This window comes from Zosterops lateralis (genome assembly GCF_965231275.1).
Source record: "Zosterops lateralis genome assembly, chromosome: Z".
Taxonomy (NCBI): domain Eukaryota; kingdom Metazoa; phylum Chordata; class Aves; order Passeriformes; family Zosteropidae; genus Zosterops; species Zosterops lateralis.
The window spans coordinates 85,839,942-85,858,974 of record NC_139800.1 but is presented as its reverse complement, the minus strand read 5'-3'; the positions used below and the strand labels follow the sequence as shown (position 1 = coordinate 85,858,974).

General features: G+C 46.3%; 1 protein-coding gene across 4 annotated transcripts in view; it reads right to left on the bottom strand.

Moving 5' to 3' along the window:
* The window catches only part of LOC310922653 (phospholipid-transporting ATPase IG-like), a 55,876-nt gene that overhangs the window by 30,993 nt on the left and 5,850 nt on the right, over positions 1-19,033 (bottom strand). For 3 of the 4 annotated variants that reach the window (XM_083883361.1, XM_083883359.1, XM_083883360.1), the window contains exons 1-6: positions 13,599-13,734; positions 7,962-8,081; positions 5,944-6,033; positions 2,263-2,343; positions 1,192-1,299; positions 460-588 (exon numbers count right to left, since the gene is read on the bottom strand). In XM_083883361.1, coding sequence (XP_083739487.1) covers positions 460-588; positions 1,192-1,299; positions 2,263-2,343; positions 5,944-6,033; positions 7,962-8,081; positions 13,599-13,613 — 543 coding nt within the window. In that variant the 5' untranslated portion in view covers positions 13,614-13,734. Of the gene's footprint in view, positions 1-459; positions 589-1,191; positions 1,300-2,262; positions 2,344-5,943; positions 6,034-7,961; positions 8,082-13,598; positions 13,735-19,033 lie in introns of those variants that run through there. The other variant, XM_083883358.1, reaches the window with a different exon arrangement.

Genomic DNA, 19,033 nt, shown 5'->3' with positions numbered 1-19,033 from the left:
TCAAATGAATCTAGACATGCTGCCTCAAAGAAGTCCCTCATCTCACTAGAAATACTTGGTTGAGTAACAGGAGTGTTGGCAGGTCTGGAAAGGAGCTAGAGAGCTGCAGGCACTGCTCCCCTGACGCACCACAGCTCATAATGTGGCTGGAGCAGGGAAGCACTAACAGGCTGCCTGGGATGGGCAGCAAAGCTGTATCAATAAATGGCAATCTAATTTGGGGCAGAGCCAGCAGAAATGGCCCTTGGAGACAAAACAGAGCACAAACAATCCCCCAGGGCTTCACTGGTGACGCACTGGAAGCAGACAGGAGGCAGGAGCTGTTCAAGAGCCATGCAGCCACAGGGGTGGGCCCCATGGCAGCACCCTCCAGCTAAGCACAGCCCCTACCCTGTGAGCAGTGCCACCTTAGGTACCCAAGCACCAGCACCTACATGTTGCCCCACCCAGCCCCCTCACCTTGAAATTGGACTCGCCATCAAGGCTCGCTGTAGTGACATAACAGGTCCCATCAATGCTGCTGGAGGCCAAAAATATCAAGTCACAGGGGAAGGTCTCATCTGCTTTCACTTCTACTATGTCTCCAACCTAGGAGAAAGGAAATATTTGCATGGAAAGTCCTCTCAGTAGTTATTAGATGGTTATGATTTAGCTTCTCTCAAAGTCTGAAAGAAATCACCTTGGCTAAAAGGTAAACTGGGGTCCAAGAGGTGCACAGATCCCTGAACACCACTCCACAGTCTGAAGGGGCAATCCAGCCCACACTGACTCAGAGCACTCACATGGCATTGTTAGTATTCATTTCCCTGCTAAGTCTTGATGGATCAAGAGACTGTACCTGCCTGAAGTGCAGTGCAATAAATGAACACCAAAGCTAAGTGTACTTTCCTAGTGTCCTTGGGAGAGGTGGAAATAGAAGAGGACTGCCTGTCCTGAAGAAGTGCAAAATGCTGACAGATCTGTCACTTGTCAGCCCCAGTACAGCCTTTGTGAGACAGCTTTTCAAAAGCAATCAAAGGCAGCTTCACTCCTTAACTGGGAACAGCTCTGGGAGCATCTCATCTCAAAGTGAGCACGCTGGGGCAGCTCTAACCCAGTACAGCCCTCTGCCCTGCCCCTCAGCACACAGCTCTGAGGCTGTTCCCACCAACCTCAGTGAGAGCCACATGCAAGTTCTCAGTTAACAGTTACCTTGATTTTTTCACTCTCTTTCCGCACTTGCTTTGCATTTTCGACAACAAAGACATTGCTTTTGTTCACTTCATTGTCAGCTCTGTGCCTCAACCAGTCTTCGTACCCCTAAGGCACAGACACAGGCAACACAAAGTTGTAACAGAGTGAGTAAACTAATGAAAAAGGAGGAGTGAGGATCAGAGGGACACATTAAAACAATGAATAAGGCAATCGTCCTCAGATCTCCTTCATGCCTGACAAAACATCAACCAGAGTGGCTCAGACTGAATCAATTTATTTTAAAAACTTCATATGCATATTTGACAGATTCAGAACAGATTAAAATAACAAAAAAAATCTATATGTGGGGCATGCAATGAGCAGTTAAACTACTGTAACACATTTCTATTATTCTCAGCTTTGGTAAGAACACACTGATAATATGCATAATACACTCAGCAGCCTGGAACTCTTTCCTATGGTAACGCAGGATGAAGACTCTTCCTCTTCAGTCTTTACTGGAAGAATAAAACATTGAGATTGAACCAGACAGATTTAATTCTAAATCTCCCTTTTCAGCCCCCATAGAAGAAATGTCTTTATTATTCAATCAAGAAATTTTAAATGGCATGTGTGCCTGTGACAGGAGGCAAAAGGTCTTTTAACACTGCAAGAAGATGAGGACTGCATGTTTTCAAGACTAGCTGAGTGGCTGAACAGAACCTGTCCTTTCCACCTACCAACTTGGGAGCAGAGCATGGGCTGTGTTTGGAGCATGTCTCTGCAAGGACTCAGAGAGAGTTTCTAAGAAGAAAAACATTCAGGTAACACCAGATCTACAGCAGAAAGTTCTACTGACCCTCACAGTCTGCTTTCAACAGCACAGGGCTGCTTTACACTGCCAGAACAGGAGACAACAACACCCACACTCAAAATGCAGCCTGGTGAAAAGCACCACTGCCTGCCTCACCTTCTAAGAGGGGTGCAGCAAACCTACCAGCACACGTACCAGCCTCTGAGTACATTTAAATACATGTTTCTCTACCTGTCTCAAAGAGCGTCTTCTCCTCCCCACACTGACACCTGTACCTGTTTGATGGCTGTGACAGTGATGACAAAGAAGAGTGGAAGGCCGCTGGTCACTGGGCTGGTTGGGGTGTCCACTATCACCTGCAGAGAGAAAAATGTATTGCTGAGCCCTGGATTTTGGGCAGCAGAAGAACCCAAAACTTCGGGTAATGTGGGGGAATCCTGCACATCCTACTGAGGGCAGGCCTAGCAGCGGAGCCTAGCAGAGGAGAAAGGGAAAGAAGGGCTGGTTATGAAAGGGAGGGCAGTACCAGTCATCTTGAACCACTGACACTGGGAGGCTAAAAATAACACCTATCAGCCCAAATTACCTATGAAATATACTGCAGAACAGAACATGAATATTTAAGTAGAAGAGAAATGCAGGCTTTGTCTTTAAGCTCTCAAATTTGGAGCTCAGAGCATGACGTAGGCACTATGGCTGCACAGGGGCCCTGGGGAAGAGAGCTGGATCCTTCCTGCGTTCACTCCAGTGCTCGAGCCAGCACCAGGGTAAAGACCAAGCCCCTTGATCACTAATTAAACCTTCAGGCTGTGGGAAACCACTGTTCCTTCTGACTGTACCAGGGCTTGTCCCAAAGGGTAAGAATGGCAGGACAGGCTCATAAATAGGAGGGAGCACTTTCCACCTTCCAAACCAATACAGCACAAACTGGTCGTTTTTCCTGCTGTTCCTGGAGAGAACGGGAGCACAAGAGGCAGACGATGAGGGCTCTGATGACAGGGATGAGGAAACTCAGCAGAAAGGCTTTGTGTCCCCACAAAGGGACTTTGTCTCTTGTTTGTGCTTCCCCAGCACGCTCATGAACAGCAGCATTTGGGTATTTATTGTTTCAGGCTGCCTGTAAAAAACTGTGTTAACGACACAGCTACATGGACATTTTTGACTATGAGTTTCTGTACACTGCAATATTATCCTGCACTACTGAACCCAGAGAGAAAAGCCAGTAGATTCTGAAGTGTAAGAGATACACCACAAGACGCAGCCAGACAAATGGCAGATAAGTGAAGTAGCAGGGGGGGTAAACCAAGATAAACACCAAAAATATTTCCAGGTACATGAAGACCTGGCTCACTCAAATCGGTGTAAAATGTTTCCAAGCAGAAAGTCTGGTAGAACCCACACTCTGGAGGAGCAGCCTCAAGTGAGGATAGTGCCAAGTGTCATACAGACACTGCACACAGCACATGTGATGGCCACTCACCAGGGCAGCATCATGAAGCTTAGGCCAATAAGCCAAAAGTTATCTTGCAAAAATTGGACATGTCTTGGGAATCCAAGAAGAACTGTGGCATTCTGCTGAGAAAGGCAAAGTAGATGACCTCCTGCTGCCCAGCAGGAGAGTTTCCTGCACTGGATGAGATGTAGCTGTATGTATTTATGGAAAAAAATACAATTTCTGTCCATGCAGATACAGGATTACAGATATAGGAACAAAATATCAGACGAGGTGTCTGGAATAATTATTATATGTATTTGGAGTTTGGATTCCCTGCAAAAACCGCATGGGCTGGACACTACTCTTGCCCTTTGTGGCTGGTGAAAAGCTGAGGGACACACAAGCAACAGGCCAAGACAAAGGCAGATTCCTCTGAAATGATTTTTGGACTGATTTAATACTTCAAGAGCTTAATTTGAATCCACTTAAAAGTGACAAAATCCTCCTATTACTTAATAGTTTCTCCTTACAAGATTCCTTAGGACACTAAGGACCACACTCCAAAAGTTATTTCCACTTTCCTCTTCAAAGAGACTCTTTTCATTCCTGCTACCTCCTGAAATAGCTTATTGCCACCAGCTTGGTCTGCCTACAAACACACTGGGACTGTGCTCACTCTAGGACAGCCCCTTCCACCAGGAGATTGCTTGCAGATTCCAGTGAGAGCTGCAACAGATGAACCAAAGGAACAGCCATATGTATATCTCCTTTTTATCTATCTCTCTCTCTCTTTGTATCCCTGTTTGGGTGCAGCATGTTTTATGTTTAACACACAAAGATCTTACAAAGAGCTGGATCTGGAGTCACAGAGAAACAGATGTTTATGCTTTGATAAAGCATTTCACAACAGGTAGGGCAGATGCACCAAGCAATTCCTTGAGCACTGTGACACTTCATTCCTTATGCAGCAATCAGGTGGGACAACGCCATTAATTTACAAAAATTTAAATATAAGCATCAACATTTAAGCTATAGGTGGCATTTTTCAAGGTATAAGCCTTGGTACTTAAAATGAATGAAGTGGCCCTAAATGCCTTTTTAAGGCAAGTGACATCTCCAGAATGACAAGCACCTGGGAGCAGGTGGCTGCTCTATACAGCAGCCAGTAGATCAGTGCTGTCAGGCTGGGTTTTGCTCAGTTGGGTTTGTTTGCTCTCTAAATTGCCATGAGGGCTGCTTCCTGATTTTAGAGGTGCTCACAGAATAAAGAGGAACAGCCAAGCTCTTCTCTCACCTGCACAGACCTGTGCATAAAATGGGCAAGCAGCTAGGCTGAAACCCAGTTTTAACTACAATCAGGAATATTCTACGTTCTCCACGGCCAGAGGGTCAATAGATAAAATGTAATAGCACATCACTAAGTGGCCAGCTACACAAAAAGGACATCCTGACTCCAGGGTATCGCTTCAGTTCAAGGCAAATTACAAATTGGGTCTGACAAAATGGAGCAACGCCAGCGAAATGAAGAGATGGAGGCAAGCCAGCTGATGGCAGAGTAAATTGGCCTTTCATGTCACACTGCCAGAAGAAGCCACACACAGCCCTGCCTCAGGATCCCTGCTCCTGCAGCAGCCACAGTGACTGGAAACCTATTATAAAATATGCAGAATCATTTACTACATGGACAAAACATTTCAGGCACTCATCATTTAAACAGCAGCCTAGGAGGGAGTGATATCCCAGTCCTGAGCCACCCAAACCTTGCAGCAGCCACATGATGCCTTTTCATTTGTTGGAGTGGAGCTCTGGTGCCTGTTTCCAGACCTAGAGCTGCTTGTGTGCTGAACCCCAGGCCCAATGATTTAAAAGGTGAGCAAAGGCACTGCAGTGATTCTCCCAAACTCTCTTTGCCCCAGCGCATTTTGACAGCTTGCTTTTCTTGGATGACGGAACAGAGAATGAGTACTCCTCAGGATGTGCCCCTTCACTCAAGCCACAAAACACAGCAGAAGAAGTTTGTGCCTGTAATAAGTTTGCTGTTTTGCCCATGCAGAACAACTTCCTAAACCCTGCAGGTTTCCAGAACTCATCCTATGCAATTTCTGAATTTTACTGAGTACATCCTATCTCTCCTACTTGAAATTCATGATATATGAGACATAAAAGTATCATATAACTTGAGGAAATATAGAGTTATGAAATAGAAGTAGTACTGGTGACAAAAAAATAGATCTTAATTGTGTAGCATCAAGTGTATTTTCAGTGGCTGAATGATCTTAATGGCTAGAATTAAGATAGTTTTTCAGTGTTTCAGCAGTCATTCAAACCCCATCTCAGACAGGCCCTGATATTTTAATTATTTTCATGCCTCGGATGGTGTAGCAGAATCATAACACAGCTTCCAACTCAAAAATTTTCAAAATTCTTATAAGTACAAACAATTTTAAAGCTCAATTCTTGTTCAAGCTGTGCTTAACATCAGTGCCCAAATAAAACCTGCTTTTAGCATCAAAGCTCTTACCTGCACGAGGAAGATGATAAGGAAGTAGAAGTTGGCAATCCTTCTAAACTGCTCAAAAAGGTTCTTCGGGAGGAAATTCCAGAGGGTGTACTGTGGGGAGAAAGGGGGACTCACAAACAGACCAAGGCACGGGGACTAGAGCTACAGAATGGGAATGTTCTGCACCCAAGAGGAAAGGAGATCTTCTCCAACACGGCAAGGGAAGCCCAGTGAGGTGGCAGAGCAGTCTGGAGGGCTCCAGGATGCTGAGATGCCACAAAATCCCTGCTTCTGCTTCCAGCTCCAGCTCTCTCTGCTGGAGCACTGAGCAGCTGGAAGTGCCCCACAGTGAGACAACTTTAAAAAGGCATTTGTAGACACGTGATTTCATTACAATGTAACCCACAGCAGATATATTTTTTCCAAATTGCCAAAACCATCTTAGAGCTGCTTTTGTTTAAAAAAAAAAAAAAAAAAAAAAAAAAAAAAAAAAAAAAAAAAAAAAAAAGCAAGAAAGAAAAAGCCATGCTGCCCATACAAATTATGAGGTTGTGCTTCATTATAATTTTAATGAGGCTGCTGAATCAATTACTCTGGAAAGCATGTGGAATTTAAGAACAAAGTGGTAAGTAATGGGTCTAATATCCATCTTTCAATTGGTCCAGAAAAAAAAAAATAAGCAGTCAAGTCTCAAGACCAATGTCCATTTAATTATAAAAGAGACTGGTCAGGTCCCAGGCCTAGCAAATATAAAAAGAAAAAAGAGCAAGGACATAACATTCAAAAATAAATCATGGAAGAATCTAAAATTAGGGCTAAAGCAAACCATTTGTCAGGGAGGGAACTGAGACAGGGGAAGGTGTCCTCACTGAAGGTCCCTCCTGCAAGCCACGAAAACGTCAATGGGAATGCTGCACAAGTTAAACACAGACAGACTGAAAACTCTTCCCAAAACTAAACACAGACATACAAAAACAGATAAAATCCAAGATGTATAAGAAAAGGAAGGAGAGGGGGAAAACCCCCTTGCAGCTCAAGTACAGCAAAACTGAAGCCTATGTGTATGCTGCGTATCACAAATCTAAAGCACTGGGATACGTATCCAGCTGTGTTGACAATATGGAATGCCACTTGTTTGATATTTTACTCGAATTGGCTTCAAATCTTTTGAAATAGCTTCATGAATGTAATGGAAAAAAGCTAAGCAGAAGGCAGATGGGTGTCATCACAGTTTTCCACCATAAACAAAACTGCATTAAAACCATATGAATTTCTCCCTCTTCCATCCAAAGGGATCAACAGAGCATGGTTATTTTTGTCCTAGCTCAAGAAAGAAAAAATCTCACAGAACAAAAAAAAAAAAAAAAAAGGAATCATATTTTTATGTTTCTTCATAAAATAATGCCAGTCCCTTTTGCAAATTTGAGTTGCTGTTATCTCATGCTGTATTATACACCTAATCTGTCTTCCTAAAGGGGATGCCAGAAGACTTCATAAAACACACCAAAAAAAACCCCCAACCCCACAAAACCAATGTGTCCATGTGCTTTGCTCTCATCCAGCCTACAAGAAAGGAACTTGCACACATCCCCACTGGCATTGATAAGATTAAAAAAAAAAAAAAAAACAAACACTAAGATACAGACTGGAGTTGGGTGTAAGGGCTGTACCAGCCTGCTCCACTTGCAGAGGCACCTCTGCATTCATCCTTCACAGAATCATTAGGCTGGAAGAGACCTCCAAGATCATCAAGTCCAACCCAACCCTAACCTCAACCAAAACCATGGCACCAAGTGCCACATCCAGTCTTTTCTTAAACACATCCAGAGACGATGAATCCACCACCTCCCTGGGCAGGCCATTCCAATATTTTATCACCCTTTCCATAAAAAACTTTTTCCTGATATCCAGCCTGTACTTCCTCAAGTGCGGCTTAGGACCTTGAGGAATTCCAACTCTGCCAGTTCCCAAATCCACTACCAAACAGAAGCAGGAGAAATCATGGATGTGATGCCCCTGGAGGAGCAGGGGCAGCTCACCTTGGAGGAGACGATCCTGTTGTCGCAGAACTTCTGTGCCACGTAGGCCTCGGTGTCTGACACGGGCCGGTGCCCCACCACCACAGTGCGCGTCCCTACACGCTTCTCCTCCCCAGCACACTGCAAGGCAGACAGCAAAAGGGAAAAAAACCCAGCTTTTAGCTCAGAATACATCAAATATTTGTATTAATAGCTCCCAGCCTCTGAGTCCACCGTGCTGTTAGTTGGAAGTAAGGTGGCTGGAACTCAAAATTTCACGTCTCTGCCCCAGCCAAAGCACAGAGAATGAAAAACACGTAAGGAGGTCATTTAGCAAAATCAAGGATGTGCGGAGCCTGAAATACACCTTTACTCAGCCATCAGCTCCCAGGACCACAGCCCGCCCTACACCCCACCAGGACAGGTCACTGCACTTCTGCCCTGTGCAGGACAGATGCTGCCTGTGTCTGCAGCCCATGTTGGGTTATTTTCCTTTCTTGGAGTTGAGAATATGCCTTTATCAAGCACTTCAAGTCATTAGGAATATAATTTAGCACCTATACATCTCTTCCTAGTCCTGCTCTGGAAAATCCTTCAGCTCTGGGTTAATTCATTGCATGGAGGACTATAGCAACTGCACCCTCCCTTACGCTCACTCTTCTGTCCAACCCTCAAGCCCATGAGAAATGTCTCACTGCCACTGGTACACACAGATTTAGGACTCAGCTCAAAAACCCAAAAGAGTCTGCTTCTGCTACTTAAAAATCTCAGCGAGAATCACGAATGAAGCAGAGTGTTTCACATCACAAACTCTTCAAGATGACACACAGGGTGCTGCAGAAGCCAGCTGGGCTTGCTGGGGGTTTAATTTAAAGCAGAATGAGATGTCACAAGTGAATGTCAGCCTCATGTCATGTGGGCTTGATGACAGTCCCACTGCTCCACAGCAGAATGAGGGGAATTGCAGAATAATCTCAGCAGGGAAGCAGGGCTATTCTGCAGGAGGACAGCAGCCCTTGCACAAAGCCCCCAGACACCTGTGATCAGCAACATTGGGCTCCAGCAGAGACCCAGCCACCCCACAGCTCTTCCAGGACACCCATGGGAGGTGACAGCACCCTGCAAACCAGAGACAGATCCCTCCCTATCTAAAGGAAAGGATTTTAACACACACTAAACAAAGTATCTGAATGCACCAAAATCAGCAGAACTTTTCGACATGGAGTTTCCAACTTCTTGTAACTTCTTTTAAAATGTTTCCCAGCCTGTGACAAAGCCGAGGCCAGGCAGATCCCTGCAGCCCACTGGAAGCTCTCAGTGGTTGAGGCAGCACTGTGAGCTCCATCTCCAACAGCCTCCAGCTCTAGCCAGCCTGTCACACTCAAGTTTCTCAGTGGACCAGAAAACTTTATTTTCAAAAACAAGAGAACTGTACAATAGTTTAAAAATCAGCTTTGCATTCTGTTCAGGTTCTCCCTTTCGTATAACAAAGTGTCCTTGCCACAGATGCTCACAGCCAAGGGAGGAGATCTGGCTAGCACCAGGAAGCCTTTTGTGATGCTGAACTTAAAATTATACTGTGAACTTAAAATGCCCGCTAAGAACAAATGGGGGTGAGGAGGAAAGAGTGGTTTAGACCAGGGTAAGATGTCCTTAGAGTTCAGGCTTTGAATCTTAAAACATGAATAGGGAAGACATTTGTCACAGTCTATGGTTTGAGGGCATTAGCAGGCAGCAGGGCTGCTAAAACACCAGCAGATACTCTTCATACTCCACTTAAGTCATGCTAATCCTCAACCCTGCAACTTGCTTGCTTTGAAACCCCACCAGAGCAGGTGTCAAAAAATGCCAAATCCCTGTCCCATATCAGCTGTACAGCATGGGCTCAGCCTGCTGCAGAGGGATGCTCCTGGAGAGCCCTGGATCCAGCTCAGTATCCCCATGTCCAAAGGGCTCATCACAGGCAGCTTGTCAAGGTGCAAACTAAATTCAGCTAGAGAAAAGGTGCTCTGAAGAAAAACATGCTAAGGCAGAAGGCCTAGGACTACCCATTGCTTGGGGAAAAGTGTCAAAACCAAAAAATAAAGCAGTTAAAACTGGTGGACTTGGAGCAGCAACAACTGAGTGGATCCTGTTACACCAGGAGCAGGATCTGCCCAGAGGAAGCAGCAGCTTCAGCTCTTCCCTTCCTCTGTTTCCCACCCATGTCTGTAGCAACGTTAATTAAAGAAGTGTTTTACACCATGCTTATGGTGTGGGAGGCGTGCTGACCATTCTCATACAGCCATCCTCACACCTCCAGTGGCTGATGCTCAGAGCAGGAGGATTCTCATGCCCTCCACAATGTCCCTGCATCTCCTGACAGAGCCAGCAGCAGCCACCAGTACTGCCACTAGTAACCACCTCCATCAACTTCCAAACGTGGGCAGGGCTGGCACACACTCCCAGCTGGGGAATGCCACCATCCTCCCAGCCACACCACCACCATGGCAGCAGCAAACAGCACCTCCACCAAACTACAAACTAGACCCAAATAGGGTTCCCTGATGTATCTGCTGCATTATAGAAGTGCCAGTCATAATACTTCTCATATAATAATGCTTCTCTTACCAACCTGTGTCCCAGGAGCAAGAGGCAGAGCCATGCATCCACACCAGTGGTACCAAGCAGCTGAGACAGATGTCCCCACGTCTAGTTCCCCTTGTGCCCCTATCCAGGCTCTGGAGCCAGGCGTGCCTGGAGAGCATCCCTCCAGCACAGGGAGGAAGTGACAGCTTCCCCTGCCTGTGCCACTGGAAAAAGCAGGGTGAGGGTTTGCCACTCACAGGGCATTGGCACGGAAACCACAAAGTTCTGCTTAAAGCACTTCTGGGAAAGTATACACAAGGATTTCCTGACTATCCACAGAAAGCATGGTGTATGTGAAGCCTCAGAGCAAAGGAGAACCCAAACCCATGTGTGGCGTGTTGACAGACCAAGCCACACTAAGTTATCAGCACCAGGTCCTAGGAGGGCTTTCAACACCCAACCTCTTTGGTTATTTATCTGCAGCATGACCTACATAGATGAGTGTAATGCCACAGTAACAGTGACACTAACTCCATGGTGCCTCCCAGCCCTCCCTCCATGGTCTGACAGGCTCCCACCACTCACAGCATTTCATTTCCCATTCCCTCAGCCACCCCACGGTGTCACACCTTCCCACAGCCACACCACAAGCTGGAAGGCTTCACACCACATCTCCCTCTTCTGCACCCCAGATGCCTGCAGCAGGAGGTGCTGGCTGAGCTCAGCAATTAAAAGCTCTCACTTTGAGGAGCCCAGCCGAGGCCCTTGCCGGGTCATTAATAGATTGCTACATCTTAATAAAGGCTCTCAAAGGAGACTTAGAGGCAGATTTAGGGAATAACTGCCAGGCTTTTGGGAAAATTATAAAATATGCAGATTAGCAGGGAGAGGATTTAGACAACTTTTTTCCAACTGCCTTTCATGAAAAATTTTAATTTTGATGGCAAAAAAAAAAAAAAAAAAAAAAAAAAAAAAAAAAAAAAAATTACTTGGATGCAATTCCAGCAGCTGCCTCATTACCTGGTGGGGTTCTACCCAGTGCTGAAGGGAGCTGGTGCAGGCAAAAGCCAGAGTTTCACCTGCTGTTTAGAGCCGAGCCTGCTAAAAGGATAATTCAAGAAAATAAACAACTGCATTCCCCTTATAGGCACTTTCTCACCTCCCTGGGCCAGAGCCATGGTGTTTGTGTGAGCACTGGGAGAAGCACAGCTGTCTGCATGGATTAGCAGTGTCAGACTGGGCACAGTGTGGGGACAGTGCCAGGGAAGCCACACTGCCCCAAAGATGGAGGTCTCTCCTGCAATGTTTCAAGCTCCAGTTCAGACCTCCTGTTCCACTCCCCCAGTGCCTAACCAAGCCCATCAGCAAGTCAATCTTTCAGCGAGGCACCCAAACCAGATTTCTCCTGAAGGAGCTCAGCTGGAAGACAACAGCCAGAGTCAGACACAAATCACAGGAGATAAAGATGAGGCAAGTGAGGCTGTTCTGCCAGGAGCATCCCTCAAGCCGGCAGCTAGCTGCCCGTCCTGGCTTTGCCCACGCTTGGCAGGGAAAAGGGCTGCTGCAGCACCACCCTCCTCGTGCCAGGGAGAAACTCACACATGAGTGTGTTCTGTCAAATGCTTTGATGTAACCCAACCTTCCCATACTTGCACCTTTTATAAAGCCCACATACTGCTCAAGCAGCAGTTCTGAAATCAAGACATCAGAGGGGATAATGGCTATTTTCTTACATTGCCCAAACTGAAAAAGCCCAACTATGTGTCCATGGAAGGTCACCTGTGGCTTAGCATTTCACCTTATTTTTTTCCTTGAGGAGATAAGAACTGGTATGATTTGTAGGCATCAGGCCAGGAGTAAAAATGCCCAGGAATGCAACTAATAACCAAACATATTGATGACTTGAAGCTGTTGGAACATTACACAGAGATGGCAGAATTACATTTGCAGCCCACAGCAGACCCCAGATTCTCTGCCTAAGTTTGGGCAAGTGTCCCTTTGTGCCTCTTTGCCCTTCTCCATCTGTGCCCTTCTCCCACAGAAATGTCCCTCCCCAGCACAATCACTCCTGCCTGCTGTGGGGAGAGGCTCCTCCTCAGCACCCCTCCCCACTTTCTGGGAATCCATCACACCACCACGCACAGCACCCAGATAAAATTGGATTGAAGTTGCAAACTGGGTAAAAATTACCAAGCCTGGGTAAAAATTAATGGAGTTAGACTGAGTTCAACAGGAGAGGTGAACCTGTGCTCTGCAGGCACTGCTGACAAGGAGCCACTTCAAGAGGACTATTTCTAGGGCAGCTGTGAACAGAGTGTTTAATTATAGTCCTCATATGGAAAGCAAGTATCTGTGCTACCTTCTGGCCCTGTTTCCAGAAAAAAACAGCAGCAGAAGAAAAACTAAAAAACTACCACCATTTGATTTACTACAGTTCTAGAAAGCAGCAAAACCAGAACTAACAAGTAAAAAAAAGTCTCCTTTCATGTTTGCTGAAGATAACTTTAGGCCACAAACTAAACACAAATAACTCATAGAAAACGGATCTAATAAAAACCACAGGCATTTAAAAAAAAAATCATCTGCTAAACCCAGAAATTATACAGCACAAGTACAAAGCTCAAACATTTGAATGAAATCACAGCTTATATTAAATATATGCGAAAGATTAAATCACATTACTTGGCTTCAATCTCATGAATAGTTTAAAGTCTAATTGCTCTTGTATTGTTCCATTTATCATAAAAGTAATAGAGAAGGCGGCCTGATTTACAAAAAAAGCTTGCAAAAATAACAGCACCTCCCAAAACAGACTGTTCTAGCTCCTGTTTCATTTAGCCTCAGAAGAACAAAGGAAAACAAATCCACAATTTCAAAAAGCCTCCATAAATTTACCATAACCTCCCCAAAACATCCATCAGCCTCAGTAAGTTACTCAGCACATCAAGCTCATTGCCCTCCAATACATTTTTAATTGAGATTTCCTCTTTCCAATTTTCCTACGACACTTTGTCCTCAGTCATTTCTATGAGGGTACAAGCTATGTCTTGAGAATACTCTTAGTAATTCAGCAGCTCAGACTGTGCTTACCCACAACGACCACATATTCAGGCAGATCTCTTGATCTAGAGAGAGAACTCCATTGATCAGGATCAACTCCGCCACTCTCTGTGCTTGCAGGTCAATAACATGCACAGACCTTGGGAAAAACAAACAAACAACATTGTATCTGCAATGCTGAGAGCTCATAGGTCCAAGAGGAAGGGCTGAAGGTGCACACTGCCAGATCTCATTTTCCACTGGATGGGACTTTGCTGCTCATTCCGAAGCAGGATGGGAAGCCTGCCACCTTGGGAAAACAGAAGGTTGAAATTTAAACCAGTATCCCTTCTCCTGTGCTCAGGCTGAAGTTCCCATTGGTATTTCAGCCAGGGACAAAACATGTCCACCAAGGAGTGACCACTGGGTTAAGCTGGCTCCAGCCAAGGCAGGGGCAACGGGGACAACCATGAGAGCCCCGAGACCTAAAGAAAGGCAAGAGCAAAAGAGGAGTCATGGGGAAAGGGCCAGTACCTGGGATTTTACACCAGCACACGATGGGGCTCAACACCCAGACCTCATCCCTGGGATGATAAAGCAGCACAGGGTGCACTCTAGCAGAGCATCACTGCAGATCACACCATCCTGAATGCAAGTGGAAGTGCAGCCAAGCAAGGGGCACCAGCCAGGGCCCATCGCCACATCTCCTCTGTCCCCAAGACCTGCTGCCTCACCATATGGTCTTACACGGAGATCACCTTCACCAAGGACAGCAGGCTGAGGAACAGCAGAACTCAAGCAGGCTGCACTTCCTGGAAAAGCTGACCTAGCCAACAAAGCTACTGATAAAAACCAACAAGAGACATGGCTGGGTGGAGAGAACAGGCGAAAAGGCTACTTGAAATATTTCATAAGGGTGGAGAAAGGAAATAGAAGAGTTTTTCCTCTAGGTAATAAATTTTAAAAAGGGCCCAGCCCTATCCTGGACATGGGGAGTGCCATGGTCAGGGGTGACAGCTGAAAAGACCATTTTTTGGCACAGATTTTGTTTTTCCTTCTGGAGGCAGTCTACCCTCAAACCAGGCAGTAGTGCATCTTCCCAGCAAACGTGCCACAAAGGCTGCAATCACAGCTCCTGTTCAGCAGCACTTTGTACAAAGCCAGGTTCACGAGTGATGCAGAAAGCCAAACCCAGGCAGGATCAATTGGGGCAGCATTACTTCAGGGCTGCTGTTTTGTGCAAAATCTGTTGCTCCTGCTCAAATACAACCACCGATCTTCGGAAGTTTTCAGCATCTCAATTATTTTTTCCCCTGCCCTGTTGGCAGCTAGGGTTATGAAACCATTGCTCATCTTGAAACACAGGCAGCAGATCTTTATTTTTGGCAGTCCAAAAGAAAAGTTCGACCAGCATGCCACCAGCATATGAAATTCAGGCTCATAGGAACACTTCAGGCTCCAGAACAGAAAAAGGACTTTGAATAAGAGCCAAATGTTTTGCAGAGGTCACAAAGCAAATACAATCAGGTCTTCCTGTCTTCAAAACTCTCCCTCTCTCCTCTCCCCAGCTCAAGCTGTGCACATATGTCTGTTCACTGGCAGCTATTTTAGCAGGGCATCAAGCTCTCCAGAGCAGTGATTTGGCCTGGCAAAAATTAAAATAAGAGCAAAATGGAAAAAAACTCCCAGTTTGCAATTGTCACTGCTTGCATCACCCAGCAGAGCTGTAATTTGTTGGTTTTCCCGTTGTTTTCTGGTCCTCTGAAAGGCTGAACTCTTCAGTTATGGAAACAAAAAAACCCTAAATGCTATGTTATGCATCCCAGCTCAGCCAGACATTACTCTGACTTCTGCCACCTACAAACGTTTTGCCCCTTTTTAAGTTTTCCCAGCATTTCAGAGCTAGGCTGCCAGCTGACTGGCGAGAAGCCCATTTCCCAGAGCAGTTTTTCCTTTCCCCTGGGAAGCAAGCCTGCCTGGCAGTCCACACTCCAGGGCAGAGGCTGCAGACTGTCCTGCCAGGGCGTACCTCACCAGAGCACCCCAAAAGCCAGGGCTGGCCCCAGGGCTGCCTAGACCCATCCCCCAGATGAAGCCTGCCCCCAGGGAAGCCATCCTATCTCCCAAAAAATAGCCATCAGGAGGGAGGGAGGGAGGGAGGGCAGGTCCAGGCTGCAGGGACATCCCAAGTCCTGCACCAGCATCCTGGGGTGCCCCCCAATCCCCACAATGGGTACCTGAGGTCCCAGCACCTCCCCATGCTCCTCACTCACATGGGTTCAGATCAAGGTTTTCAACTACAAAACCATAAAAGCTGTGATTTTCTAGCTCTGCTCCTTACTGTACTACAGACAAATGTTTCCACAAAAGCAGCAGGAGCTAAAAGGGAAAAGAGGTAGAAACCACCTGTTTCACCTCTTGCTCCACAGCCACAATCAGCTCCCTTCAACCCAGACCACATTGGGAATATTTTCATCTCTGGGTGCAACAGTGACAGTAGCCACCCTTGGGGCTTGCAGGCACAGTCATACCAGGATGCTGGATCAGTGAAATGCACCCAGTCAGGAGAGAAATCCTCACCATGTGGCCTAGAACTATTTATTTCAGGAAATCCTTTGGCTCCTGTTTTGCCTGGGCTGGGGAAGGCAGCAGAACGGAGCCTGAGTGAGCCCCACACCAAGCACTGCCCAGTAGAGCAGCCAGGAAAGCTGCAAAGACACGAGCAGCTGAGGTTTCACTGGCTCTGCGAGCTCAGGCTTGGAGTTTGGGGGTGTCACTATGGTGTACTCCAGCATCATCAGCTGCAGAGCAAGCCCATTCCATGCTGAAGAGCAGGCCAGCATCCCTGGAGATGACTTAGCCATCTCCATCCCATCAGTCTCTTTCCCTAGCCAGGCACCAAGACAGGAGCATTCCTGCTCTCACAGTTACCAACACAAGCTCCTTCACCCAAGTTTCCTCTCTCTGCCTGACTTACTGACTCTCTGCTTCCCAGCCTGCACTTACTGTAATGGTACTTGTCAAGTGAGAAGTCCCACTTCCATCCATTCAACTGCCCTGAGAGAAACCACCCCATGCAAGTTATGTGCTCCACAATATTAATTTGGCTGGTATGGGGACAACAGCCCTCTGGGCACCACAGCTAATTTTATTCCACTCCCTCCCTGAGCAAACAATGTAAGAAAAGGTGAGCTGTAAGGAAGGAGGAAAAAACAAAAAGAATAAAAACCTTCCACAACCCAGACTGAACAAAAGTGGCATGCAAAACAGCACCCAAAGCAAACAGAAAAGAACCGTATTAATACCGCATTTCAAGGCTGGCTTTGCAGCCTCCCTGAGTGCAGTCTGAGTCTCTACAGATAGCAGCTGGTTGGCTTTGCATGAATGCTGGGGAGGAATTACACAGAAATCATAATAAAAGATGGAAGGGCTGCTCTACAAAAGTGGATGATTTCCCCCTCCCCCGCATTTAATTTCCCGGCAGTGAGATTTATTTTTTTTTTCCCCTCTTAAGCCAATTGAGACTCCAGCAACAGAGCACAGCGTTGCTGCAGTCAAACAGTATGTAATTTGTATTACTGCTGAAGAGATCTTGGATGGCAGTACCAAAGAAGCGCTTAAAATTGTCTGGACTTGCCTGTTGCACATCTTATTCAGCTTTTCTAGGTTCTTTACAGTACAAGAAACAGAAGATCCCTCTGGTATGCAAATCAGTGCATTTGCCACAATACTGCAAACAAACTACATCAACCAAGTGAGCAACGTCTCCGTTTCCCACTTCAATCATCTCACAGAATCTTGTTAAGGTATACAGCACACTTTATGACATGCCAGGTGGAAAGATTTTTTGAAAACACACAGCAAGAGATTACCAAGCCCCCTCATAAGCAAGACTGGAGCCCTTTCACCTATAGATCCTGAAAATTCAGCTGAAAATAGGAGCAAAAAGCCTGCAGCAAAGCATTGCACAGCTAAGGCCACAATGGAGTTTAACAGGAATGTTGTTCAAGATGGGGCGGGGGGGGAAGCCTCACAGGGGTTTATCCCTCCTTCTGCTGTAGGAAGAAAACAAAAAGCTCTTTAAAAACAACTGGATCATGCACAAAGCTTTCATTAAGGAGGGCAGGACAAACGTCTCTGAAGTGCTATCAATTAGGCTGGACAGCCAGAGGAGATATGCTTTTAGACTAAATGGGCTTCAGCTGGAATTTTATCCAGAACAACACAATTGAGGTTTGGGGAAAAAAACCCAGCAGGATCAAAACATCAGCAGGATGCAACAGGTGCCCACAGGAGTGGACAAACTACAATGTGCAGAGGGGTGGAATAAGGAGGTAAACATTTTAGAGAGTATTGGTTCTGATCAGCATCTGTGGCAGTGAGCATCTCTATGAGAGCATAAAAAATGATGGAGGGGAAGAAAAGCAAAACCTAGGACAGCTTCCCTCCCACCAGGAAGCCTCAGCTCCGCTCCCCACCCCACTGTCCCATATGCAGCTCAGTATCCAAATGCACTTTGCAACCATCAGAGTGGTGCCCTGTGCCAATCACTGCCCCGCAACTCCCTGGATTTTGGCCAAGCCTGGGAAAGAGTCCATAAGCCAAAATAAATACATATATTTAATGTATCTCTATATATTGCTTATATGCATATTTAATGTGCATATATTGCATGCATGCATATTTAATACTTTATTTTTTTTAAAGTCAGGGCAGCCTCTGGGCAAAACAGGCTTTTCCTGACCCAGCAGCTGTGCTGCTGCCAAGCAGGAACCAGGTGAGGGCAGGAGGCCAAGGAGACCTTTTAAAACAGAAGTTTCACTGTTTCCCCAGGCTACAAGTTTAGTAAATCAAGCTTTAAACCAGTTTGCCACTCTCTGCCATCCTCTGCAGCACACAGGCAGCAGCAGCATTGCCCTCCTCCCACAGGAGGGCTGAGGCACTCCATGTTCAAGTCTTGGAGTGATGGTTATGGCAAAAAGGCAAAATATTGACAGCCCAAATAAAATGTTAGCTAGTCCAGGCAAACCTAGTGAACAAGTCACTGGTGGCGTATTGGATAATTGAAGGCAGTGCAGCAAAGTGCAGCGTGATGGTTACACCCAGAGCACTGGGGGCTGCAGGCTGGTCATGGAGCCAGCCCATGGAAAGGGTGCACAGAGCCCCAGGGGAGCAAAACCACACAAGATTACTGTAAAATTATTTCAACAGTAATAACAGAAATGGTTTACAATCATCAGCAATGTTGAGCAGCAGTGTTCTTGTCACCTATCTGCAATGGCAGGATGCCCCTCTGACTGGCGCAGTGTCCCTAAGGGCAGGCCAGGCTCTGGGCAGAGCCCATTTCAGTATGTCCTTCATGCTGCGCCCACTGCTAAGAGCAACTCAGCAGTGTGAGGCTGCTGAGTGACAGCAGGTGACACCAAACACAGCCACAGTGGGGACCAGCCCTGCCTGCAGCCTGTCTGCATGGCCCACACGAGTTA